General features: G+C 38.0%; 2 protein-coding genes across 5 annotated transcripts; one reads left to right on the plus strand and one right to left on the minus strand.

Annotated features, from left to right (window-relative positions):
* Positions 1-8,865: 8,865 nt before the first annotated feature.
* On the minus strand, positions 8,866-21,161 carry trim46b (tripartite motif containing 46b). 3 transcript variants are annotated; one of them, XR_013190151.1, is made up of 12 exons: positions 20,674-20,805; positions 18,457-18,712; positions 18,169-18,319; positions 16,166-16,364; positions 15,817-15,963; positions 14,350-14,445; positions 14,013-14,266; positions 13,813-13,934; positions 12,798-13,136; positions 11,197-12,639; positions 11,034-11,101; positions 8,866-10,326 (listed from the first exon to the last, which is right to left on the minus strand). XR_013190151.1 is itself a non-coding variant. In XM_077195163.1 (12 exons), exons 2-12 carry the CDS (start codon positions 18,704-18,706, stop codon positions 9,900-9,902), a joined length of 2,283 nt encoding a protein of 760 aa, XP_077051278.1. In that variant the 5' UTR covers positions 18,707-18,712; positions 20,918-21,161; the 3' UTR covers positions 8,866-9,899. The 3 variants fall into 3 exon arrangements, 2 of the variants coding, with proteins under 2 accessions (XP_077051278.1, XP_077051277.1); XM_077195163.1 differs by lacking the exon at positions 20,674-20,805 and adding an exon at positions 20,918-21,161 and having other exon boundaries at positions 11,197-11,426; XM_077195162.1 differs by having other exon boundaries at positions 11,197-11,426; positions 20,674-20,908.
* Positions 18,953-25,885, plus strand: s100a10a (S100 calcium binding protein A10a). 2 transcript variants are annotated; one of them, XM_077195166.1, is made up of 3 exons: positions 18,953-18,976; positions 25,239-25,404; positions 25,521-25,885. In XM_077195166.1, the coding sequence occupies exons 2-3, from the start codon at positions 25,264-25,266 to the stop codon at positions 25,686-25,688; spliced, it is 309 nt and encodes a 102-aa protein (XP_077051281.1). In that variant the 5' UTR covers positions 18,953-18,976; positions 25,239-25,263; the 3' UTR covers positions 25,689-25,885. The 2 variants fall into 2 exon arrangements, with proteins under 2 accessions (XP_077051281.1, XP_077051280.1); XM_077195165.1 differs by lacking the exon at positions 18,953-18,976 and adding an exon at positions 25,061-25,158.
* Positions 25,886-26,270: the final 385 nt, after the last annotated feature.

The raw sequence follows: 26,270 nt of genomic DNA on the forward strand, positions 1-26,270 counted from the left end.
TATATATATATATATATATATATATATATATATATAAGTGTGTGTGTGTGTGTGTGTGTGTGTGTGTGTCTGTGTGTGTGTGTGTGTGTGTGTGTGTGTGTGTGTGTGCGTGCGTGCGTGCGTGCGTGCGTGCCTGCGTGCGTGCGTGCGTGCGTGCGTGTGTGTGTGTGTGTGTGTGTGTGTGTGTGTGTTATTCATTCTCATACAACCAGTTTCGTCCAGTGGTGTAAAATAACAGGAATCGTTCAGTAGTGTTCGACTGCACACTGCATAAGTATATTATTCCTGTTATTTTACACCATGGGAACAGTGTTAACCTGCTCACAGTGAGTTATGGGCTTACATTAGACATCTGTCTGAGGGTTACACCTTTACTCCATCAGCAACTACAATCCATTATGGTAGACTGTTCGGCAAAACACATACAGGTGAAAAGCAATGCAAAAAAGTATAAAAACCATTAACATAATCAGTCTTTAGACTTATATATCTGCCTCAATGTGTCTCTTTTAACTTGTCAAGAGGTTTGCATTCAGTTCTTTAAAGAAGTCATGATATTATGGGCAATACAATTTTGGATCTTTTGACATGTAAGAGGTCTTTGTACCATTAAAACATCATAGCTTCAAAAAAACATCCATAGCTTAAAACGTCCTCCTCATTTTAAAAGCATTTATATAATCATGTGAGCATCGTGTCAAAAGCAAATAAACCCATTTTCATCACTGATGCTGTCTACAATGCTTTGTCTGTAAATGAAGGTTTAATATGGATAATGTTTTCAATACACTTAAGTCACATGCAATAGCGATGGGCGTTGATTTCCAATGCAATGATGACGTTAGTCAATCATATCAGTGGCCTCTGACAAGCCTCAAAAATTGATAATTTCAGACAGAGGCTCAGAATAAGGGTTGAAAATTATATTTTTTTCCATATATGTATGTGTTATGTGTGCAAAAAAAAATGTATTAACATTATACATGCAGCCTCAAGGAACATTTTAAATAATACAAAAAAAATCAATGTCATGACCCCTTTAACTCAGTGCTATACAGTTGATAAAGGTTTATTAGGGAACCAAGTTAAAAATAAAACAGATGCACAGCTGATACATTTATATTTCAAAACTTGATGCTTCCAGATGCGATCCAACACATTTAGAACAAAATGGAAATACCAAACAGATGCTGGTCAAAATCCATAGGGATGCATTATACTGTACATTTGAGATGATGTGAAACTTTCTTTTGCTAGAGTCTACCTTAGACAGCCAGTCAACAGGTGGTTGGCATAACTGAATATATGACTAACATATTCCCATTAAATCTGGTTCTGTTTGCTCAGAATGTTTGCTAATGCCACTAGTGAATTTGATTAGTATTCCGATGCTGGATTGTGCGTCTGGTCTATTGAATACTCCTTAAGGGAGATGCACACCTATTTATAAACCCTGATTCATCCTTGTGATATTCACATTAAGGATAGTGAACAAGCCTTTATAATTGCAATGCATTTTTATAACCAACAACGCGCTGATTTGTGGTGACCACTTTTCAGACAAAGAGCAAGAAAGACTTCAAGTCAATGATTGATGCTTCATATGTGAATGTGAAAACAAGGTTAAGGTGGACCCTGCAGCATGCTTTTAACATTCATGCTGTATCCAGACATGCCTAGCTCGTTTTTAGATGTCTGAAATGGCTTATTCAGAGGAGAGAACACCTGGAAGGTGCGACACTCTGGTATTCTAGACTTCTTTCCTGGTATATGATGTAAAATGGGTGAAAAACCATATGGGTCACTTATGATGCAGAACCAAACAGGTGCTCTTTGAAAATGAGTTTCATATGATGCGCTGTCTGGCTAATTCACCGGCAATTAGTCGCTCAGCTGTTATTCTAATATTAGCGTACAATGAAATGGTTTTCCACAGGATGGAGCGGGGCGAATTACATTTGCACACAGTTAGGCCAAACGCAAAATGCGGTGCAAGTTTAACAAACGGAATGTTTCTATCGAGGTCAGCTACACTTGCTCAGACCACTGAAAACCTGCCTCGGCAATGATCCTCAAAAGCTTCTATTTATCTGTGGGGATTTACTAATAGCGGGACAGATGGGATTGCTGAGAGGGGAGGGTGAAGAGTCGAAACAGTTAAACGTGGGCGATCCCTCCACTCCAGCGCTCTGTCCGGAGAGGATCCATATGGAGACAGGACAGTATTAGTGTAAAGCTCATGTATACAGAGGGGGAAGGGAGTCGGGCGATAGCTTTACCTCTCAAATCTTCTTATCAAGTAATGAAACTGGTTGATTTTGTTCACCCTGATTCTCGTTTTATTTGGGACGAGGCTCTTGTGAGTTTATAGTATTGCACTTTTCTTTCCAGTGGTTATTGTGCCAAAATGGCTTGATTGCTAGTGGCTTTAAAAGATGAAACATCCAGATTTTGGAAAGGTTGCCATGCTTAGGTTATAGGGGAAACCAGGGCAAGTTGTCACACTTTTTACTACAGTTAATATTCCTAGGGATAAAAAACAAAACAAAAAAAAACATCATTATCTGTATGGACAAAACCCTTAAGTCTTTTTTAGGTTTATTTCTAAGGTTTATTTTTAAAGTCAATTTCTGTATAAAGAGCAAATTTAAAGTGTTGGCTACAAAAAATGGCTACTATTTTCCAGTAAAGAAATAGGTTGTCACACTTTTACTACAGTGAATATTCCTAGGGATAAAAAACAAAACAAAAAACAAATCAATATGGGCAAAACCCTTAAAGTTTTGAATATAGAAGCAGTGTTATTGCTGAGGGGGAAAAAACATACAGTTTATTTAACACACATTGAGAATTTCTGACAAAATGCTCAGTTTTAGTTTTATTAGAGTTTTGATTTGTCTTTGAAAACAACACACAAAGATATTTCTATATTTCAATTTCCATTTGTGTAATTGGATTTTTGACCTTTTTAGTTAGTTTAGTAGTAAACATCCTTTCTATTTATTGTAACAAATTACTTTTTTTGAAAAGCAAAAAGTTTGACAACTCTTTGATATGACTATTTTGTATGAAGCATTTTTGAAGACATAAGTACAGCTGGGGCTAGTTGTCACACGTTTACTTTAGAGTGAATAATCCTCAGGATTTTTTTTAAGTCAATTTTCTGAAAAGTCTTGGCTATGGAAACTACAGTTTATTTAAAATCCCTTAAAACTCATCTTTGATAACCAAAATGACATATACGTTTTTTCCTGTGAAAAAAAAATAATAATTCATGCCTTAAAATAGCTTGAAAAAGCAACTATACACCCTTGCCTCATTTAGTATATGAGGATCAATGAATATGCTAATTAGCCCCGCCCCCACTCACTCACACCAGCTCAGAGAATAGGCTTGTTCGACTTGAACCGGCGCTGCACAGACCGATCGGTTGATGACATCAAAGTACCGCGAGAGCGATTAGAGAGCAGACGGCTCCTTATGCTTTTGAATCGCTCTCGCGGTACTTTGATGTCATCAACCGATCGGTCTGCGCAGCGCCGGTTCAAGTCGAACAAGCCTATTCACTCGGCCAACTTTCTGAGGGAAATACTGCACAATGGTGTCGCTCTTTTCAACATCGGGCACATAACGGTAATTAATATTATTAGCCTTTTGCTAGACAATGCTATCAAACAGCTAATAATATGTTGCTAATGTTACAAACCATGTTCACTTTCATTCGCATCTCAGTCAGAGGTTCAGGCAGCTGCCTTCTAACTGTGCGTTCACACCGCTGCCGGCGAAAGCGGCAAAATTCGCTCTCGCCGCCCTGCCTGCGATGCCATGCAAAGATTCGTAGACGCTCTGATGCTCTGACGTAGATCAAATGCTTGGTCTTTTTTAAAACTTCATTTAAAGGGGCCGCAAAGCAAACAAGGATGACGATCGTTATTTTTGCAGAAAATTGATCGATGGAAAGAACTTAACAATTATAGTGACATGTTTGCTAACGAAATAAACCAATTAAAAGCCATGTGTGTGGTGTGACTTTTGTGTTCACGGTTAAGTTATATTCTAATTTACATAATTTACATATTACATTTACATTTACATATTAGGCGAAAATATTGCCTATAAATAGTGTTGCGCGCCTTCTTATCAAATTCAAATGATCAACCTCTCCTCTATTTTGCTTGGGAACTAACGTGGTCGGAACCAAAGTTTACAGACTGCGTTCTCTGGAATCCTCTCAAACGGAGCACTTCTACATTCCGATTCGTTGCCGCCGAACCGAAACGCTTTGTTTGAACAACTCAGAACCTCAGTGGAGAAAGGCATAGTTCATCATAATATCATAATATACATCATGCACCCGCTATATTGCTAAATCTACCCGATTTTTCATATCATCAGAAAAACATACCGGGATAACCTGGCATCGCTTGAGACTCCCCAGCTTGTTTGCTGTTAATGATATGCTAAGCCCTTCCACACGCTGATGTGATTGTTTACAAGGTAGCCTAGTTTGTGACGTTAGAAACACCAGCGATTTGAAACTGCATTTTTGAGACATTAGGCTTTTTCGACTTTATGCAGCTCTGCGCAGACCGATTGGCGTCTGGCTTGTAGCAGATCATGCGCTTAGAAATTTTGTCCAATTGAGACAGCACCAACGCCACCTGACTGTGACATATGGCATCAAAATACCGCGAGAGCGATTCCAGAGCAGTCGGAGCACTCAGCCAACGCAGCTTCTCCAAAGCGGCTGCACGAGCTCTGACGACAACACAGCTGTTCTACGATTGGCCGAATCCACCGCATGACAACGATCATTTGTGTTTCGTTTATTCTCACACCTTCAGTTCCACTTATGATCACAAATCTGTTTTTATAACAGTAAAATCTCTTTTCATGTTGTCGCAATGTTATATTGTGTCATGTTTATCAAAATAAAACTAATTAAAAGAAGTAGACTCCACTGCATTGGTATTGAATTGTATAGGCTTAAGTTGAACTTTATTCTTGTACAAACAGGCACTGTATCCCGGTCACTACGGGAAGCAGAAAGTGTCTGACCTCGAAGTCACGTCTCTGTTTTCAGCTCCTCCCCGCCTGTACGCGGCAACTCTCGCCGATCGGTCACATCCAGCCACAGCGGATATCAAACACTCCTTAGCCGTTTCTCAATGTCAAGGATACTTCCTTGGCAGGATTGATCCTTCCAATATGGTAGTAATTTGTACTGGCTTTTAAACGTTAAACTTTAATTATATGTACTACGGTTATAACAAATGTATGGTAACGTAAATATACTTACATTTACAAGCATATTGCCCCGTTATTGCTCCGACTCCGCTAACGTCCGACATTTTTTATTTTTTGAACAAGATAGCAAAGCTGGCGCATAGGATTGTGGGTGATTTGAGAGCGCGAAGGCTACACATATGCATCCTTTCCTGTGTATGGGATATTTTTCGAACGAAGGACTCAGTCCCATGGACAGTAAAAGAAATGGACACAGCGACCCCATTGATTTCAACGGAGAAGACTGAAGCCTGATTATTGCACTTCCTGTCTGATGGCTGAGCGACTGCGCAGGCTCAAACTGAGCGTGACGACAGTCTGACAGTTGTAAATCTTCTAGTAGCTGTGGCAAATCAAATCTGAATCACCTAATTCCTCAAAAACGTTGTTGAAATATTTTGTCTCGTTGCTTTTATTGACTCTCTATCTATGGGCTTCTCCCTTGACTTTATGCCTCTATGTCCCCCCGATTGCCTCATAGACAGCAAAAGATTGCCTGCGAGCTTCTCTTCCTGTCTATACTGTAATGTCTCTATTGTGCGACAGAAAGTAGCGAGGTTATGACGCAATCGTTAGACCTTTTTTACAAAAACGGCTTCTACGGGGCCATAACGTAAGCTACAAAGTAATGGAGCCTTTTATACATTGTCGTGTTTCTTTAGAAATAAATAATGGACAAATGAAGTCTTTGGACGCCTCAGATGTAAAGTTATTCGCTGTCAAAGTGACGCCAAAATGAATGGGAGTCAATGGAATGCTAACAGCAGATGAAGTTCTGCTACAATGGCGGCTCCCGCAAAGCTTCAGTTTCCGGCTGATGGATTACCCCCTTGCTCAGTCCTTGGTTGAAATTCTGAGGATCCTCGACATTGGAACAGTCCTTCGACGGATGTCGATGACGTAGCATCCTCGAAATAACGGCTTCCGAGGATCCTTCCTTGACATTGAGAAACACCTCTTGTCTTTCGTTCACCGTCGTTTTTAAATTGAAAATACCCAGCAATCGTGTTGACTTCTGAATTTGCACATGGTTTGTATTAAAGCTCATTAAAAACACCACAAAGACATATAAACAACATTAAAGCTTGATTTGCACCACAAGGGGACTTTAACACACCGGATTCTGTGACAACATGCCCCAATAGTTTTAATAGAATTTTGAACTAGGTGTTTGTAAAAAAAAATATATATATTAAAAAACATACAAAACCATTTCATTATATAAAACACATTTGTGTAATTGGCTTTTTACCTTACTATAGATTTTCCCAGTGTGACAACTAGCCCCAGTCTTGAAGATACAAGCGAATATACCCAGTAGTATAGATTTTTTCTATTTATTACATCAAATTACTTTTGTTGAAAAGCGAACAGTTTGACAGCTCTTTGAAATTTTGAAGGAAGCATTTTTAGATACATCTGCAAACTCCATGAAACTTAATCCTACAATTAGTTGATACATTGCGGTGAAAAAATATCAAAATATGACCGTGCAGTGGTCTGTCCAAAGTCTTTACCCTACAATAACGGAGTATTACCACTGTCTAGCCCTCCCTTCTAGTCTAGTCAGCTAGAGACTTGACGCAGATGGCATAAACCAGGGTAGACCTACAACAGCTGGTATAAGTCTATAAGCTCGTAACAAAATGGATCAACGGGCGCAGCAATACGACAAGCCACCGAGACTACGGATGGACACTTTACGGATATTTTAGTCTGTGGTGCTTCGGGAAATGACTGGTCTTATTAAACAAAAATCACAGAAGGTTAAGCAGCTGCAAAGCTTCTGAGGTATTTAAAAATCCCCCCTCGCCCCCCACCCCTTACTGTGCATAAGACTTCCTGGTATGGATTAGAGGCTGCAGATACATGTGGTGTTGTGGCTACATACCTTCATTCAGTCAAAACCCAATCTGGTGCTGAGTTTTCCCTCTCCCCAGGCCGAGAATCGCCAAAAGCAAAGTGGATGATGGAGAGAGGGAACGGAAAGCAGCAAAAGAAAGAGATCAATATGAAGATAAAGTGAGCAAAACTTCGCTGGAGATGAATTGTGGAAAAATGGGGGAGACGGGATAGATCGGGCGTTTAGATGAAAGCACAGAACACTGAGATGAAAGAAAAAGAAAATCAACCTATGACACACAATTTTTAAGAAATATCACCCTCGGCTCTTATTGGGCCATCACACTCCCTAGAGCAGTGATATCAGGTGTGTGTGTGTGTGTGTGTGAGAGAGAGAGAGAGAGAGAGAGAGAGACGACGTATAGTCTTGGATTTCTCTCACCAGAAACATAAGCCAAACAAGAAATCTGTGCTTTTAAAACTTTACATTTCTGAAACATTACATTCCATGAGAGGAAAACATTGGCTAACCCCTCATTTGGCTCATAGTCTCTCAAAGGGCCTGTCTAAGCTGAAACATACCTAACCACTCGACTTTCTGGTTTCTAACCAATATGGCAACAATTAAAGACATATGTGGATTTTCATATAAGAAGCTTTCTAAAGCAGCGTATGCAGACATTCATATCTGCATAGTATCAAAAATTATTTGGCCTATTTGAATTCTAACCAATATAATATTGAAAAGGAAAATAGGGTGCAGGTATTCAACCTGATCTCACGTAACTATGTGGTGATTTCTGTATGATTTTGTACAATGTGAATAGTAAAAACATAATTGTTAGAAAAAAAGGATGCATGAAGGTTCGCACCCCTAAACAAACACGTCACCGGGGTGTATCCAAAACGTAAAAAAATGAAATCATGCAAATTCATACGAATTAGCAAAACGAAAAATATTTAAGAATTTGCATGAGAATGTTGACATCATCTATATTATTTTTTTTATTTTTTTTAAATCATCACTATCATGCATGTCCAGCATCCTCCTGAGGTGGAGTGGAAGTATGTCTCTCACTTTGTCTAAAATTGCTCAATATTCCTTTTTGTCATTCATTATGGCAACACTATATATGTATATATGTGTGCATACATGTATAGTTGTATGCAAAAAGAATAAATACATTCATAAATCTGTCTGCAATTTCCTCTGGGTGGTTCAAGTCTTAAGGGTGGTCTTATCCTATCCTATCCTATCCGGACGGGATTCGATTTCAAAGAACCTGAGTTAGCCACAAAGCATTAATTTTCCAATTAAAGACCAAATGGTCTTTCCAATTAATTTTCCAAATGGAAAAACAGTCCATTTGTTCATGAATTGGGCTACAGTGGTTGTTTTTGACTCAACTGGTTCATAATAGTCATTTGTTAATGAAGCTGACTGACTTGATAACACTATATGCTTGATAAATATAAAAAAAGTGCCATGCACCAATGCAAATGAAAAGCCTACTATATTTTGTAGATATAGATGTGACCTGAATTCGTTTGTTAGCTAATAGATTGGCTAAATGGGGGCTTTTGCAACAGTCCAAGCCTAAACCACCTAGGAAGAGAACTGACATTCACATACAGTATATTTGAAGAAACTGCTGCCCCCAGCTGATCAAAAAACAGTAATACACCATTCGTTGTGAGTATATGAAATATGTGATATTAAGAATAGAATAAGTTTCATTTTCAGATAATTATTTATTACGAGCAGGCAAAAGCCACCATTCTCTCCAGGGAGATTCAAACTACACTCTAAAAGCTGTAAGCTGGACTGAAATCAAGTACATGATTCAGACTCTTAAAAAATATTCTCTACAGGCTCATATAAGGTGATTTATAATGGTGGGGTTAGTGCATTACACACACATAAACGTTTAATCACATAAATATTGAGTAAAGCAGTGCACTTCCAATCCATTGCATTGAAGATTTTCATTCTTAAGAATAAGTTTCACTTAATTCATTTAAGCTTTAAATATTTTCCAATTGTCCAATAGCATATGGGAATTCAAAACAAAAATTGGTGTAAGCTACAAGGTGAGTGTGTCCTAACAAATGGCTCAGAAAAAGTCCTTTTATATACCGACTGCAGTCTAGAAGCCCCATATTTCAACAAATCAAAATTCTTCTTAACTATCTAAGGCAAAACAGCAGCGAGAAGCATTTGGTCTGGCATTAGACGTATGTTGAGTAAATATCTTTGTAAATTCTCGAGTTGACAGCTGAAAGAGTTTGACAGACCTGTCTTGACAGCATATGGCTAGAGGTTGAAAGAGCAGATGTTTACGATAGTATTGTGGGTTATAAAACGAGGCCTTGTGTAACAGTCTGGAATTCCTGCTCTGTTTGGAGCTTAATAAACAGAAGCACTTTAATACAAGGTATATTATATCACTATAATATACACAATGTTGGGGGAAATCTAGTATAAAAAAAAAACTTTGAGACACATTTCCTACACAGAGAGATTGGTTGGGAAATACATTTTTTGCATATATATTGTGTGTGTATATAGGTGAATATGCACTTTAAAGTTTTCATGGGTATATAGGTGGCATCACCAAATTCATAATTCAATTGAAGAGGTTTATAATTCAGCAAGCAGTGCAGCAATAAAGGCCTCTCAAAACAAAAAGAAAAATAATCAGAGGTTTATGTTGGGTGCAATTAAAAACAACCGTCTCTTAAAATCGAATTATAAAAACAATAATCAGAGTTCAGTTCAGTTTGGTAACACGTGACTGAATGGTGACTCGTCTTACTGGGGTTTGATTTGCGTTGCGATTGGCTACTAGCTCCTGTAGCTGCAGAGCTCCGCCTCCAATGAAACAGAATGCAGGGCACACGGGGGCGGAGCAGTCCACAGGTCCCTCCCACAGTGGGCGGAGAGAGTGGGCATCGTAAAACGTGACACGGCCCTTCTCAAAGTCGAGACAAACTCCTAGTCTCGGAGGCAATGGATAGGTAACGCCGGTTGGCGAAGAAGGGCTGTTGCCATTAGTGAAGCCAGATTCTCTGCCGTGATGGGAGTTGGCGGAGGAGGGCAGGTAGATCTTGCCCATGCCCATTGTGAGGAAAGCGAAAGGGGGAGGGGAATCTGACGAATCCTCTGCTCCACTGTCATGGCCGCTGTCTGGATCATATCTATCAGACAGAGAAGATGAGGTTAAAGTCAGCATGAAAAATGGTTGAAATCAAGTACCATTTTCATCTTTAAATATGCGTTTCACTTGGAAATGCTGTGCCTTTTTAGTGTTGATTTGAAACACGGTGGAAACACTGTAATAATAATAAAAAGAATATTAAAATAAATTTTAAATAAATTAAAATAAACAAATAAATAATGCAGAGTATGGTACTACAGTGAGTAGGGGAAAAAACATATACAAATAATATTTTACACATATTTATTAATTTCACAGTATAATAGCTGCCTTTTAAATTTTTGGATGGGAGTCCCTAACATGAGATCATATTTGGGGGTCAGTGGCATCTAAAAGATTGAAAACCCCTGATATAGACAATATCATATGTATAATCTATATAGAGCGATCAGTTAACAGAAAGCAAGTCTGTATGTTATGGTATGGTATTAATCATTCAAGCTTTTGCATTTTGTTGTGTATAAAGGTATAAATAAGTGAAAGAATAGATATTTTTCATCATTTTGATGTTTATTCTTTATAATGCTTTTCATTTCTATTGTATTCATAATTTCAATAGTTTTGGTCATAATAAAACCAAAACTGAAGGTAATAAGTGTCATATATTAACATTAACATATCTACTTTCTCTTCTCATGTTTATTTTCTGTTCTCTCCTGTTGTTCATTTCTGAGATTCAGTACTTACCTTGGACTTGCCATGTCTTGAGGCAGATGAAACCACTCTTGAAGTTTAGACTCCAGGCCCACTCCAACCTGTAGAATATTGAGAGAAAAATGAGAGAAAAAGTGATTTTGAAGGAGGTACGGGAGAGACGGTGAATATAATTCTCCTTCGTTGCAGAACTTGCCTTGACCAGATATGAGCCTGGCTCCACTGAACATGCCCAATAATGTCGGCCCTGCGTTATGGCCACGTCCCCCACGAGCAGATCAGCTGTCAGGTGACAGGAAGTGAGGGCCCGATCAGCGGCCTGCAGCAGGGACAGACCGGGCACACTGCGGGCACACCGCTGCTCCTTACTCACCACCAGTCTGTCCGCGTGCAGACCCCAACGAGAGTCCAGGTAAAAATTCAACACTGCCGAAGAGGCGGAGGGAGACAACAGCGAGGGAATACGGGAGAGATTTTGAGGAGGATAGAAGAAGAGGGGAAAGAGGGACACAGAATTAAGGCACCAAACAGAGGGAGGTAAGAGTGGGTGGAAAAGGAAGAATATAGAATAGGAGATATATGCAGGAGGACATAGCATAAAAACAGCAATCAGGAAAACAGTAAACAAGGAAAAAAGACAGAAATGCTCTCTGGGAATAGCAGGGTGAAATCAAGACTGTAAAAAGGAGGAAGATTTGCGTTCCAGCAGACAGGCAGAGAGGAAAATGTGTATTTCCTATTTTAATTTGTTTTAAAATGTAATTTATTGCTGTGATGGAAAGCTGAATATTCAGCATCATTACTCCAGTCTTCAGTGTTACATGATCCTTCAAAATTCATTCTAATATGCTGATTTGCTGCTCAAGTAACATTTATTGTTATAATCAATGTTGAAAACAGTTATGCTGCTTAATATTTGTGAAAACTTCTTTAATGAATAGAAAGTTCAAAAGAACAGCTTTTATATGCAATAGAAATCATATGTAACATTACAAATGTCCTCTCAGTCACTTCTGTCTATTTTTTTGTCCTTGCTGAATAAAAGTTTTTATGCTTATTAATAATTCATTTATATCATATTTATTTGTAAACTTTTACTGTTCATGATGAAAATGTGTCAAGTGTTTTTTTGTCGAAGCATCTCTGCTCGAGGTGTGAATAGGCTTTTATGACTAAAACAAGTACAGGTGTTTAAAATAAAGACAAAATTGGGTAATTTATTTTTTTATAATCTATTCTATAATATTAATAATTAGCTATAAACACTCAGAAGATAATGTTACTATTTTGTCATGAACATCTGCCTTCTGTTTGGATGTTGCAAACCTTGGATTATTATTTGTAACATGGGCCTCCATTTAATGTGTATATATTACTAAGCATTACACAGCATTAAAGTTAGCTTGTGGCCACATTTACAAAGCAGATGGGTCAACATTCATAACAGATCAAAATATTTCACTACATCGAGGGTTTTGGGTGGAAAATAAACATACTGGTTGATTAAAGAATAAATGGCTCAAATAATAAAAACATGAGGGAAATATAAATAAGAATAAAGATACAATAACAGAACGAGTTTTAAGGGCTATAAAAAGGGAACCAGGAAGGTGGCAGTATAGAGCTGTTGTCAATAAAGCTGGGAAGCAAAACATGGAAAAACCAAAGATTGTAGAGACAAAGAGAGATGGGAATGGATAAAAAAAGAAAAAAGATAAAGAGAATAGATGAGTAGATGAGTATCATTTGGGAATGAATTCTGTTTGTAATATGTCTTGTGTTGAAAACACTTCGTACCTGGAGCTGGTGGTGTGTGTAAATATACTTCCTCACTGTATTCTCCGAAGCCGGCCTTATTGCAGCCTCTCACCCTCAGCACATACACACTGTCCATCTCCAGCCTGTCAATCACAGCGCAGGTCCCGGTGACCTCCTCCAATCTCTGCCAGCCCCAGCGAGCGGCAGCCAATCCCCCGTGTATCCCACCTCTTGCCCCGCCCCCTGGCACCACCCCACGCCGCCGGAACTCCACAGAAAAATGCCAGGCAGGAGAGGAGTCTTGAGGCAACCGCCAACAGAGGAACAGCTGGTCGTAGGCAAGGGTCCGCTGGGTGTCAATCACAGGAGCGAGAGGGGCTGATAGGATAGGTCACTTTCGGTTAGGGTTAGATTGTGACACTGCAGACTTTCTTTTTTGTCGTTAAAATTTGTTAATTTATAAAAATACAGAAACATTTTATTAAAAAAATTAAGATTCAGAAAGCTTAAAGGTGCAGTGTGTAACTTTTAGCGGCATCTAGCGGTGAGGTTGCGAATTGCAACCAACAGAAGTTACGGTGGCCGACAGGAAAATATGTCGTCGTCTGAGACTGCAGAGTAGCCAGTTAAGCAATGAGGTTTCTTTACAAAGATAAAGTAAGAAATTATGTTTACTTAATTATTCAGGGAAACGATATGTTATTTGTGAATATTATTGTTACTTGTTCTTCATTGTGTCTGTGTTTTATTCGCTGACTTTAGCTAGCTTCTTTGCACGAAGAACAACATAGTAACGAAACGCGTTTGTCCGTTCAGTGCTACTGTAAAAACATGTCGGCGCATTTCAATGTAAGGCGACCCGCGCTGTATGTAGATTAGACAGTTCATTATGTAAGGTCTTTATACACCACTAAAAACATAGTTATGCATATGATATTGCATTTCTATCAACAGATCCTCCTAAATATTACACAATGCACCTTTAAGGAAATCCCATAATAATTTAACCCTGTTGTATCTACACATTTATGTCTGATTATTAGAGTTTTCCTACCCTGAATGAAGTTCAGGTCTGTGAGGAGTTTGAGCTCTCTGGAAACATCAAGCTGGAAGTGACGGAACGAGGGATCAGCAGAGAGAGAGAAACGCTGCATAGATTCAATAGACTGGGCCAATCTGAGACAAAGAGAAATAACAGTCCAGTGTTTTCACATTTTGGCAACAGACATCAGAAATATCAGCAAGTCGTCCCACCTGTTGTGTGTTAATCTGGCTGAGTGCACAAAACTCGATGGGTCGTTTTCTTTGAGCAGCTCTTGAGTGAAAGCCATCAAGCCGGCGTGCTCCAGCAGGCTGCGTTTTTCAGCCACCTGATTGGCCAAGGCCTCTGCCCTTCTCTGCCGCGAGCTTTCCAGAGCCTGAGCCAGCATTGTCTGTCGCTCGGTCAGCAACGCCATTATCTCCTTCACGCAGTGAGAGAGCTGCTCTTTGGCTGATACGTTGTTCACCTGCATTCATGCACACAGACAATAGCTCAGCACATCAAACACCTGCGGTCCTTTTGTGATAGAGATGGAAAAGGTGGGCGTACCTCAGTTTGAGTGACAGCATTCTCCAGTTGAGTGATCTGAGTCAACACCATGTCCTGATTGGACAGAATGTAGTTCAGCTCCTTGGTGATCTTTTCCTAGGGTTTGCAAAAACACAATGTAAATGATTTTCAACTTTCTCTTTCTGAAATTAAGAGATTAATTTAATAATCTGACAAGATGTTGATATTTAAACAAATATGCATGGAAAACCAAAAGTGTGTTTTATTCATGCATTGATAATCATTCATATGGTACATTTACTGTATATAAAAATACACGTTCATCCCTGGAATGTTTTAGTGGCAAGAAAAATGCAGAATTACATCGCAATGCATTCCGTTTTTGTTCAGATTTTCAAAAGCTTTCAAAGTATTTATTGTTTCATGCTCAATGGATGATTCAATCATCATGGCCTATAATTAACACTCGCCAAGCGCCAAATGCAGCAAAAATTGGTGTCGGCGAGGATATGAAACAGTGTCAATCGCCAGTTTTATGAATTTTAACAATGCAAAAAGGTGAGAACATGAACTTGAATGACATGAGCTCTCTTTCCCGTCTTCTTAATATAAAATATGTCAAAATGCCCATCTTGGCAAGTATCATTGTAAACAACGTAGTCAGGTACTGTATGTCTTAACTGAACTTCAACAATTAAGAAATAAAACAGTATGTGCAACAGTATATAGGATCCGTGCATTAGCTCTTAAAGTGACAGCAGCCTAATATTAATTATCCTGTCTTTGTTTTTCATGTTAATCAAACAACAAAATATAAAGAACAATCACTCATTGCTATTGACTGAATAACATTTGTAACTTTAATAAGGGTTAATCTGTTTCATGGCTGGCAAAAATATTTATGGCTAGTAAATAAATTTTCTCTAGTCTCCAGCTACAACCATCATGGATAGGTGTGGCAAAAAGTTAGTTTTAGGACCTGTCTTCTTTAAATCTTGTGAAAATTGTCATCCTAAAGAAAAAGTAGCTCTGTTAGAGTAAACATACCTCACTACAGAAGAATCACCCACAATGGAGTGTGTTCACTGGTGATTTCCTGGCTTTCAAGAGTTTATAAACCATAGATCTAAGACATGCAATAAATACAGTTGCACATCACAGCTAAACAAACTGAACACCATTGTGCAAAACGTTTTTTGAGGGATAAACTCATCTGATCACATGACTTTTCTCCATTGTTCTAGCTTTTAAAAGGTGCTCCTTGCTCTAGTCTATAGTATATGATAAACTGTTTGGTACTGCATTGGCACTGCCATTAGGGGGCACTGTTATTTAATTAAAAAAAAAAGAGAAAACAGCTGTTTTTCTACATTTGTTTGTTTAGTTGCCCATCTTTAGATTTAAAAATGTGTTAAATCAATTTCTTTAGAAGAAAAAACATAACTTGATATGATACAGTCAGTTATTCCAGGTACACATTAAAATAGAGGTGAATTGAAAACATACCTTGAGACTCTGGTAGGCTTGGGTGACGGGCGCGATCTTGTGACCCGTATGGACTCGGCGCAGTTTACAAAGTGAACAAAGAAGCATCTGACAGGACTTACAGTAAAACTGCAGCCTCTCCTGATCATGTTCTGGACATGTCAACACCTAGAGATATGGAAAGAAACTTTATGATGCACTATGGATAAAATTTGCATCTGTATATCTAGTTTGCAAATATTCTGTTTCGCTTGGAAATGCGTCAAATTAGGGAAGTAAAATGGCTTGCGAATGCAGTTTCATGTTAAATAATTTGTTTTCAGATCCTGGACCTCAAGTTATGAGAGGTGATCGGGTGGAAGCGTCTCACCTTTGGCCTGAAGTTCAGGGTGGGCTGCACGTGTTCGTGCTGTGCGCGGGGAGTCCCCCAGGGGTGGTAGAGTTTGAAGCACTCGTTACAGAAGCTGGCTCTGCAGTCTGAACAGCCTTTAGTGGCCTCCAGGGCCTGTGGGGGTTTACAGAACTGACACATCACAGCCACACTGCCCAGACTCACTGTGTGTCTGTACCTAGAGAAAGCAAGTGAAAGAGGGAGATTCTACAGTGAGCGTTTCTTTGTTTGCCTGTATGCGGTTTTATTCATGCAGATATAGTAATCACACTGGGTAAGTATACTAAATATTTAGTACATTTGTGTACTAAATATTCTATTTAAGATTACTAGGTCACTAATCAAATAAGTTTAAACGCTGACATTCTATTCTATTCTATTCTATTCTATTCTATTCTATTCTATTCTATTCTATTTTATTCTATATTTAAGATTAATAGGTCACTAGTCATTAATCAAATAAGTAAATGAGTATTTAAATTATACTATATTTTATAACAAATATAATATTAATATGATATATAATATTAAATTATATTTTAGTCATTTATTAAATGCATTTAAAATTCTATTTAAAGGGATTGGACACCCAAAAAAAACATACAGGTTTGGAACAACCTGAGGATGAATAAATGACAAAATTTACATTTTGGGGTGAACTATCCCTTTAAGATTACTAGGTCAATAATCAAATAAGTAAATAATTATAAATGCATTAAATATACTATTATATTATATTATATTATATTATATTATATTATATTATATTATATTATATTATATTATATTATATTATATTATTATATTATATTATATTAAAATTGCATTACAGTTATGTAATATAATACAATACTGAATTGTGTAATTAAGATTATGTTTAGGATTACTAGACCACTAATCAAATAAAGAAAATTAGTATAAAAGCATTCATAAATTATTATAATACATTATAATTTCATTACAGTTATGTAATATAATACAATATTGAATTCTGTATTAAAGATTATGTTTAAGATTACTACATCACTAATCAAATAAGTAAATCAATATAAAAGTAAACTGCTCAAATTAAATAAAATATATATTGCACCCCATATCTTATAATGCCCAGATATTTTTATTATTATTATTATTTAAATTGCCTTGATATTTGTTGGACATTTATTGCATTTGCATCTATAATCTTTTTTTTCTGGATCACAACATTACCGGGAATATTTAAATGATGATTTACTATATTAATCTATTGCTTAAATGTATCATTGTACCTGTACACATTACTATATCAATATACTTTCTTTTTCTTCTTCTTTTTTTTTTGTATATTTGTCTTTGGTTCTTTCCTTTGTATAACTTACTTGTTGTGTTGTTAATAAATAAATAAAATAAATAATTGCTGAAATGATGTCATAATACATTACAAATATTATATATTTTATTACATTACATATAATTTTTACTTAAAGGTGGGGTATGTGATTTTCTTTTTTGACCAATTTTTTCAAAATCACTTGAAATCCTATTCCTAACCCACTTACTGAGTTAGAAGCACGGAAATGAAAATTAAGCAATTTAATCATCTGTGGAACGGGCAGGACTGGAAAAACTCCAGCCAATCATTTCCAAGACCACCTAGAATCATTGGACTGTAAGTGCGTCCATCAAACAGTGTTTCCCCACCCCCTCCCCCCATCCCCCTCGCACGCAATCCGCGCATGTCCCCTTCGTTTGCATCCTCAAAGATCGTGACCCAGTCACAGTAAATGCAAGTCGCCCCGGTACAGAGAGCGAGTAAGTGCAATCTCGCGCATCTGAGTTTTGCAGATGCATGATTGCGCATCCATGTTCTTCGAATGGGTGGAGTCAGGGCCAGCGTTGGAGGAAAGAAGGTAGGATCTTTGGAGCTGTGTATTTTCAAAATCTGCCGGCCGTTTTGCAAATCCCATACCCTACCTTTAAATGAATTTGAATGTGTGTATTACCTTTCTACAATTCTCTCCAGTGTAAGGTTCCTCATGCACTCGGCCAATCCTCTCTCACCTAGTTCTACATCTCGCCCACAGGGGGCGCAAGGGAAAAGCATGAGATTTGCAGGGCCTTCCTTTCGCCTGCGACCTGGATACGTCCCAGAGCCTAAACACATACATACATACATACAGTGAGATAAACTAAATAACATACACACAATGGAAAAAACTGAACAGCTGTATATATCAACCTGTTTACATTGACTTTGAAGATGACGCATACGGTTTCTTGTCTTTACTCACCTGAGCGCAACAGGCGATCCACGCGGTCAGACTTGGGCAAGGGTCTCCGCATCTGTCGCGGGGACCGCATGTTGGGGGTGGAAGCGGGCGAGTTGGGCTCCGGGGGAAGTTCGGGCTGGGGATACCCGCTCTGAACCAGCACCTCAGAGGCACACATGAGACACACGCTGTGCAGGCAGGGAAGTACAATTGGCTGCTTCACAATGTCCTTGCACACAGGACACTGCAATTCCAGCTCCATACTCTTCATATTGGACTGAAAAAGGAATAAAGGGGGGAAAAAAACGAGAAAGGTGAGCAGGAGCGGAAGAGATGGCAGGCAGAGATGTGGATGTAATTGCAATGGTTTTTATTAAATCGTACATCAAAATAACAAACACAAGAACCGGAAACCAGGGAACTGAAACATGCACCATCTAAAGACATCCACTGCAAAGTGCAAACAACTATTTAGAAGGAACAAAGCTAGCAAGACACACCTGAGGCCTGTTGCATGAAGCCGGTTTCAGTTGACACCAAGGTAAGTTTGAGATTAGTTTGAGCAAACTGTTTTTTCGGGCTCAAGAAGGTGGACTGTATTTTAGCAGTGTTTATAACTATTTCAACTTACACTACACTGCAAACCTGCTCCGGGGCAAGTTTATTCTGGGGTAGAGAACGCAAACCAAAACTGGACCAATCGCAAAACTCAGAGTTTGTTCAGCTATAGCGTCATGTGACAGGCCACAGGGAATAATCACACTCATCAACATGGAAAACTACAATGAACTACAAACATGGCACTAAGGACAGGAAGTAACACAAAAGTCCTAACAAGACATAGGGAACATATAACTGTCAAACAAAAAAATACAAACAAATATTATCAAATATTATTGTAGCCCAGTTTGTGCTGAATACAGACTTTATCCATTAATATGTTTAACTTCTCCAGGGGCCAAAACCCCTTCAGGGGTTTTGCCACAATATATTGCAATACAAAAATGCAACAATATGTATTGTGTACAGTTCACTCTAAATAAAGGTTGGACAGATTTAATTTAGCAACAAATATGATAAGGGTAAAGAGGTAAAAACAGAAGGGAACACATTTGAGCTTTCATGATTATTATTTAAAACTCTGGGGAGTTTACCCTTATCATATTTGTTGCTAAATTAAATCTGTCCAACCTTTATTTAGAGTGAACTGTACACAATACATATTGTTGCATTTTTGTATTCCAATATATTGTGGCACGTATACTGTTACACCCCTAACAGCTTAGCAAAAACGCTACAAATTGTATCAGTATGTTAATTCTCTGGGATAAACTGAAAATGCAGAGCATGGTACAGCCAGATAATTGTTAAAAATAGGTGCTGAAGTCATATTTGGGGCAGAATTATTGATCTCCGTGAAGAAATAAGATGTCTCTGTTGCACACTGAAAGAGGCAGATAAAATGAGTAAAGAGACTAGATTTTCATGCTGCCTGGTTGCTGAGAGAGACATGCACACCTTTATAAATAGCTGTCTCTGGTCCACTGCTAGTCTGCAATGCCATTTAAAAATGGATAGTGACCTGATGTTAATGATTTAAGCAGACAGCTGTGTGACATTGGAAGCTCTGTAAAGGCCACGTCAGCTTAAGAATGACCTTGTCCATCATAAACACACAGTATAGACATATTTCTGGTGACTGTTTGAAGACATGCTGAGCAAAAGCACCACAAACGGAGCTGCTTTTTTCCAATCATGCACGTATACAGAATTTGCCTCTCCACAACCACATATAACACATATTTGTAACAATGTTACAAATGAGTTTGAACCCTAGGCATTTTTTTAGTTGATTGATTCTGATAATCAAATTACCACAGTGCAAATACTACAAGGTTATCACTCGTAAACTAATTAGTTAACCACTGGCCTGCCTCATACAAGGGCAATGCCATCTTAAAATCCCTTATATCTTTGCATTAGACAAACATTTTTCCTTTAAATCGTAATTTAAAAATCAAAAAGCATGCGTTAGAAAGGCCTACAACAGCTTTCTTTATCATCACTCGGTCATTCAGCAATGTCAACAGGCCATATACGTCACTCCATCCCGCAATACGAAAGATTTAACGTGATTTTACTACAGTACAAAACCAACGCGACTGAGGTTTACCCCACAGAGATGACTGTAATACTGTATGTGCGGTTTGCTCGAGCTGTATTCGGCAGCGCCCTTACCTTCACCTGAAATCTGGGCGCCATTACGGGATCCTGCTGTCTTTACCTCATATGAGAGAGAGCACTGATGTCTCAAATCTGTGCGACTTACCGTGCACATATTTTATTGCAATGAATGAAACCCCTATTTGCAGTTTCCTGCCAGGTGAATGCATTAGGCTAACTCAGGAAGACACCGCATGCCATCGAAGCATCCACATGCACGATGCGGATTGCGGATACAAATCTTGAAAATGTAGCCTACCGTTTATGTTCCGTTTCGTCGCAGTAGACCATCCTATGTCAATGGGGAAATCTTCCTTTGGCCGCCATTGCCTCTTTCAGGTTGAAATGTAGGTTAGTAGGATGTCGCTACATCAGCACGCAACTGGAGAGATGCTTTCCAACGCGCTCGTCTCCTGCACGCATCCCGTTTCCGTGGCAACGAGCACGTCCTCCATCAGCAGCGATTACTGCTACCAGCCTACCTCAGGACGGCCCATGAGGACGGCCAATGTCACAACCTTTTTTTACAGTCTATGGTCACAACTTAGATTTTGCGTTTCTTGGTATCAGTGTATTTTAGTCAAACTGACAGTCCCTTCCAGTCGTTTTAAAACATCGGCATTGTAAAACACAAGCACTGTAAAAAAAAAAAAAAATTAAAAAAAAAGTGAAACTGTGCAGATGTTAGGCTACTCAAAGGGATAGTTCACTTAAAAATAAAATTTCGGTCATCATTTAGTCTACTCACCATCAAGTTGTTTCAAAACTGTATGAATTTGTATCTTCTTCTGAAAACAAAGGAAGATATTTTGAAGAATGTCGGTATTGTAACCAGACAGTTGATGGACCCCATTGACTTCCATAGTAGGAAAACAAAATACTATGGATTGGAAGGCAAATGGGGTCCATCAACTGTATGGTTATGGACATTCTTCAAAATATCTTCTTCAAATAGAAACTCATACAGGTTTAGAGCAACTTGAGGCTGAGTAAATGACGACAGATTTTTGTGTGTGTGTGTTTGTGAACTATCCCTTTAATAGCTAACACACAAAACAAGCTCTACACATTAATAAAAGAACGCGAATTTTACAGAACGTCCTTATTTAATTTAATTTAATTGTATTTGTTTATTTATTTGTAGATTACATTTAATAGATTACACTTTCATTAAAACATATGAAATTGTTTTGTAAAAAGTGCCATTATAATTGAGTTGGTTTTCCATGCACTTAAACTGTCTTGACCAGCAGGTGTCGACAGCCAGTGACTTCAATTTATTCAGAGTTTCGAAAAGCTTCGTTTCTCCCATCATTTTCAGAAGGGTTAAGAAACGCAGAAATCAAAAGAATACATTTTGTTTGATTTAATTTAATAATTTAATTGAATTTAGTAAAATAATATTTTGAATGATTCATCAGTATATAAAATCCTAAATCTAATATATATATATATATATACACTGTAAAAAATTATATGATCAATAAGTTATGACAACATATGTTTTTAACATTGCTTTTACTCACCAAAACAAGTCATGCAATTTTGAATTTTTTTACAAGTTACACAAAATTCAACTATTTTTATTAAATCAGTTTAATGTAATTTAAGTTCAACTTGAACATCCAAGTTTATTTTTAGAAAAAAATTAAAGGCAGCATTTTTTTGTATAGCCTAAATAAAAGATTGATATTTTTATTATATAGATTATATAGATTATATATATATATATATATATATATTGCACATATAGATTATATATTAATATATTATATATATTATATACAGATTATATATTTAAGATAAAAATGTATAAATATATATATATTTATTTATTTATTTTTAACAGGGAAAAGCAGTTACAAAAAATATATGCATACTAATATACTATATACCTCTTCCATTTTACAACAAAAATCAGTCATATCTATTACATCAGTTAGGCTAACTTTTTCAATTACAGAGAAGTTTTCTTAACTTGACGTTCTTTATAGAAATTAAAGAATCATAAAAAAATCAGTCAGTGGAATCCGATCTAATATTTGGTACAACTCATTTATTTTACTTTATGTATGTGATATATTTTCCAAATCGTGTAAGCATTTTAATTGCATTGTCTAGCTCTATATAGAAATGTGTTCTGCTGTAGTTTAATTCAGAGATATAAACAAATGTGAAAAAAAAATCTAATCATTGGTCCAATTCACGATGTTGGAATGTTGTGGGTGAGGGTGTTGCCGTTGCTAAGACATTTTTCAGCATACTGCTTTTGGATACTAGTAAGCGATGTGGCAGGCATTATAAAGCTTGGCCGATATGAATATGCAGTTAATGTCTGCTCATAAAAATATATATATATATGTATGCGATTTCTGGTGTTTCAATACATTGCTTTTGCTTCTTTCTTCTCTGAGAAAATCAATAATATCAGAAAGGTGATCAGCTCATCCTTGAGTTGCGCTGGTGTCAGGCAGATCAGACAACAGCCCGAGAAAGTAGCAACTATGTCTGATTTCGAAGAAATTGATGGCAAAATTTTGGAAGAAACCGTACAGCACCTAAAAACATCAACCTGCGCCCTTGACGCACTTCCCACATCTTTTTTCAAAAATGTGTTACACAGCTTAGAAGCAGATCTCCTAGAAGTGGTAAATGCCTCACTTCTCTCTGGGAGTTTTCCGACCTCCCTGAAAACTGCTGTTGTCAAGCCCCTCCTGAAAAAGAGCAATCTGGATAAGACCATATTAAACAACTATAGAGCGATCTCAAATCTTCCTTTCATAGGCAAGATCATTGAAAAAGTTGTGTTCAATCAGCTGAACAAATTCTTAAGCTCGAATGGATACTTTGACCATTTTCAATCTGGTTTCCGACCGCACCACAGTACAGAGACAGCGCTCATAAAAATAATAAATGATATTCGCTTAAATACTGATACAGGCAAATTATCAGTGCTGCTACTACTCGACCTCAGTGCTGCATTTGACACTGTCGATCACAAAATACTTCTTGACAGGCTGGAAAACTGGGTCGGGCTTTCTGGGATAGTCCTAAAATGGTTCAGGTCATACTTATAGGAGGCAGAGGTTATTATGTGAGTATAGGAGACCATAAGTCTGAGTGGACATCCATGACATGCGGAGTCCCGCAAGGCTCAATTCTTGCGCCACTCCTATTCAACCTGTACATGCTCCCAATGAGCCAAATAATGAGAAAGAACCAAATCGCTTACCACAGCTATGCAGACGACACACAGCTCTACTTAGCCCTATCGCCTAACGATTACAGCCCCATTAACTCCCTGTTCCAATGCATTGATGAAGTAAACAATTGGATGTGCCAAAACTTTCTTCAGTCAAACAAAGACAAAACTGAAGTCATTGCGTTTGGAAACAAAGATGAAGTTCTCAAGGTGAACGCATACCTTCAGTCTAGGGGTCAAACAACTAAAAATCAAGTCAGGAATCTGGGTGTGTCTCTAGAGTCAGACCTTAGTTTCAGTAGTCATGTCAGAGCAATAACTAAATCAGCATATTATCACCTGAAAAATATTGCAAGAGTTAGATGCTTTGTTTCCAGTCAAGACTTAGAAAAACTTGTGCATGCTTTCATCACCAGTAGGGTGGATTATTGTAATGGACTTCTCACTGGCCTTCCCAAAAAGACCATAAGACAGTTGCAGCTCATACAGAACGCTGCTGCTAGGATTCTGAGCAGAACCAGAAAATATGAACACATCACACCAGTCCTCAGGTCTTTACACTGGCTGCCAGTTACATTTAGGATTGATTTTAAAGTATTATTACTGGTATATAAATCATTCAATGGCCTAGGACCTCAATACATTGCAGATATGCTCAGTGAATATAAACCCAACAGATGACTCAGATCATTAGGATCACATCGGCTAGAAATACCAAGGGTTCACTCTAAGCATGGCGAGTCCGCTTTTAGCTACTATGCCAGCCGCAGCTGGAACCAGCTTCCAGAAGAGATCCGATGTGCTCCTACAGTAGTCACATTCAAATCCAGACTCAAAACACTTCTGTTTAGCTGTGCATTTACTGAATGAGCACTGTGCCACTGTTCGTCCGACTGTTTGCACTGTATTTTATTTTATGTTTTAATTATTCTGATTTCATTTGATTATTTCTGTATTTTATCTTTTATTCTAAACTGTTTTAATTATTCTGATTTCTTTTGATTATTTTAATTTCTTCTATGTAAAGCACTTTGAATTACCATTGTGTATGAAATGTGCTATATAAATAAACTTGCCTTGCCTTGCCTTGCCTTGCCATTGCTGTGCACCTTGAGTTAATTAATAGATATTGAACACACAAAGTCCGCTTAACTCACACACATTGGTATGCTGTGCTGTAATGAATTGCTCAACTTCCCTGATAAGAGCTTCTCCTGCCCATGGGCTCGGCCGGAGCCTATAAATTCTTGAGAGAGATATCTAGCACTTCTCAAATTCTTCACTCAGACGCCCAAACGGTAAGCTCTTCATTATGTGCGTTTAACTGCATTGTCTAGATCGGTTGTGTTAATATTAGATTCATATCGGCCTTCTATAGTGCTGGACCAGAGCAGTTTGCAGCCATGCCTTCCCAACTAGAGACTGCCATGGAATCCCTCATCATGGTATTCCACCGGTACGCTGGAAAAGAGGGCAGGAGCGGCACCCTGACCCGCCGTGAACTCAGACTCCTGATGGAGAACGAGCTCTCTGGGTTTCTCAAGGTGAAGATCTTCTGTCATTCGCTTTCACAAACTTCATTTTCTATAGGAAATGCAGACCAGATTGAAGTTTTCTCTCGTTTCTTTAACACATTTCACTCTCTTTTCTTTTCCTACAGTCTCAGAAGGATCCGACCACCATAGACCGAATCATGAAGGACTTGGATGCCAATGGGGATGGAGAGGTGAACTTTGAGGAGTTTGTGTCTTTGGTTGTGGGTTTGTCCATCGCCTGTGAGGCCTGCTACAGGGCGCAGTTAACAAAAACACAAAGCTGGAACCTATGAGTTTGTGTTGATGTGTGTACGTCAGTATCCAATGAAAAACAATAAAAACTACTTTTGCTGCCAGGTTAAAGTACAGTGGGTGTGTATGACAGGACTTAACGCTCTTTGGCCTACAAACAGTATTATTTGAGCTTTAATTAAACATGTCTGTGCTAAAAGCTAAATGTTTTTTGTTTAAAATAAAGCTTTCTAAAGTCTTCATGTGCAGAACTTTATTATTGTAGATTGCAACACATACGTCTCTCTCTCTCTCTCTCTCTCTCTCTCTCTCTCTCTCTCTCTCTCTCTCTCTCTCTCTCTCTCTCTCTTTCTCTTAACCTCATTGTCACAATACTCTTAAGGTGTGTCCAGCATTGTATCAAACCACTGTTAATGGTTAATGCGAACACAAGGCTGCTCAGTTGGAAAAAAAATTATGGAAGTTAGAACTCAATTAGAATGTAACATTCTTACACAGAAAACTTTTTATAAAAAAAAAAGAACATCATATAATGATAATAACTGAGTTAATATAAACGTTAAGCATTGATGTGAATTACTATTTGTAACCTAATCGTTTGCAACGGTAAAGGAAGGTAAAGT

Source organism: Siphateles boraxobius, unplaced genomic scaffold (assembly GCF_051911475.1).
Source record: "Siphateles boraxobius isolate OS27281-9 unplaced genomic scaffold, OSU_SipBor_1 33, whole genome shotgun sequence".
In the NCBI taxonomy this organism is placed as follows: Eukaryota; Metazoa; Chordata; class Actinopteri; order Cypriniformes; family Leuciscidae; genus Siphateles; species Siphateles boraxobius.

Bases quoted from the DNA above. Each gene is read 5' to 3' on its own strand.
- trim46b (XM_077195162.1), bottom strand. From the start codon at position 20,697: ATGGCGCCCAGATTTCAGGTGAAG. The intron at 14,267-14,349 runs GTACGCCCACCT...GCATGAATGCAG, and splicing joins ATGCTGTCACTCAAACTGAG to GTGAACAACGTATCAGCCAA. The intron at 10,327-11,033 runs GTAAGTACTGAA...TCTGTCTGATAG, and splicing joins CAAGACATGGCAAGTCCAAG to ATATGATCCAGACAGCGGCC.
- s100a10a (XM_077195166.1), top strand. From the start codon at position 25,264: ATGCCTTCCCAACTAGAGACTGCCATGGAATCCCTCATCATGGTATTC. The intron at 25,405-25,520 runs GTGAAGATCTTC...CTTTTCCTACAG, and splicing joins AGCTCTCTGGGTTTCTCAAG to TCTCAGAAGGATCCGACCAC.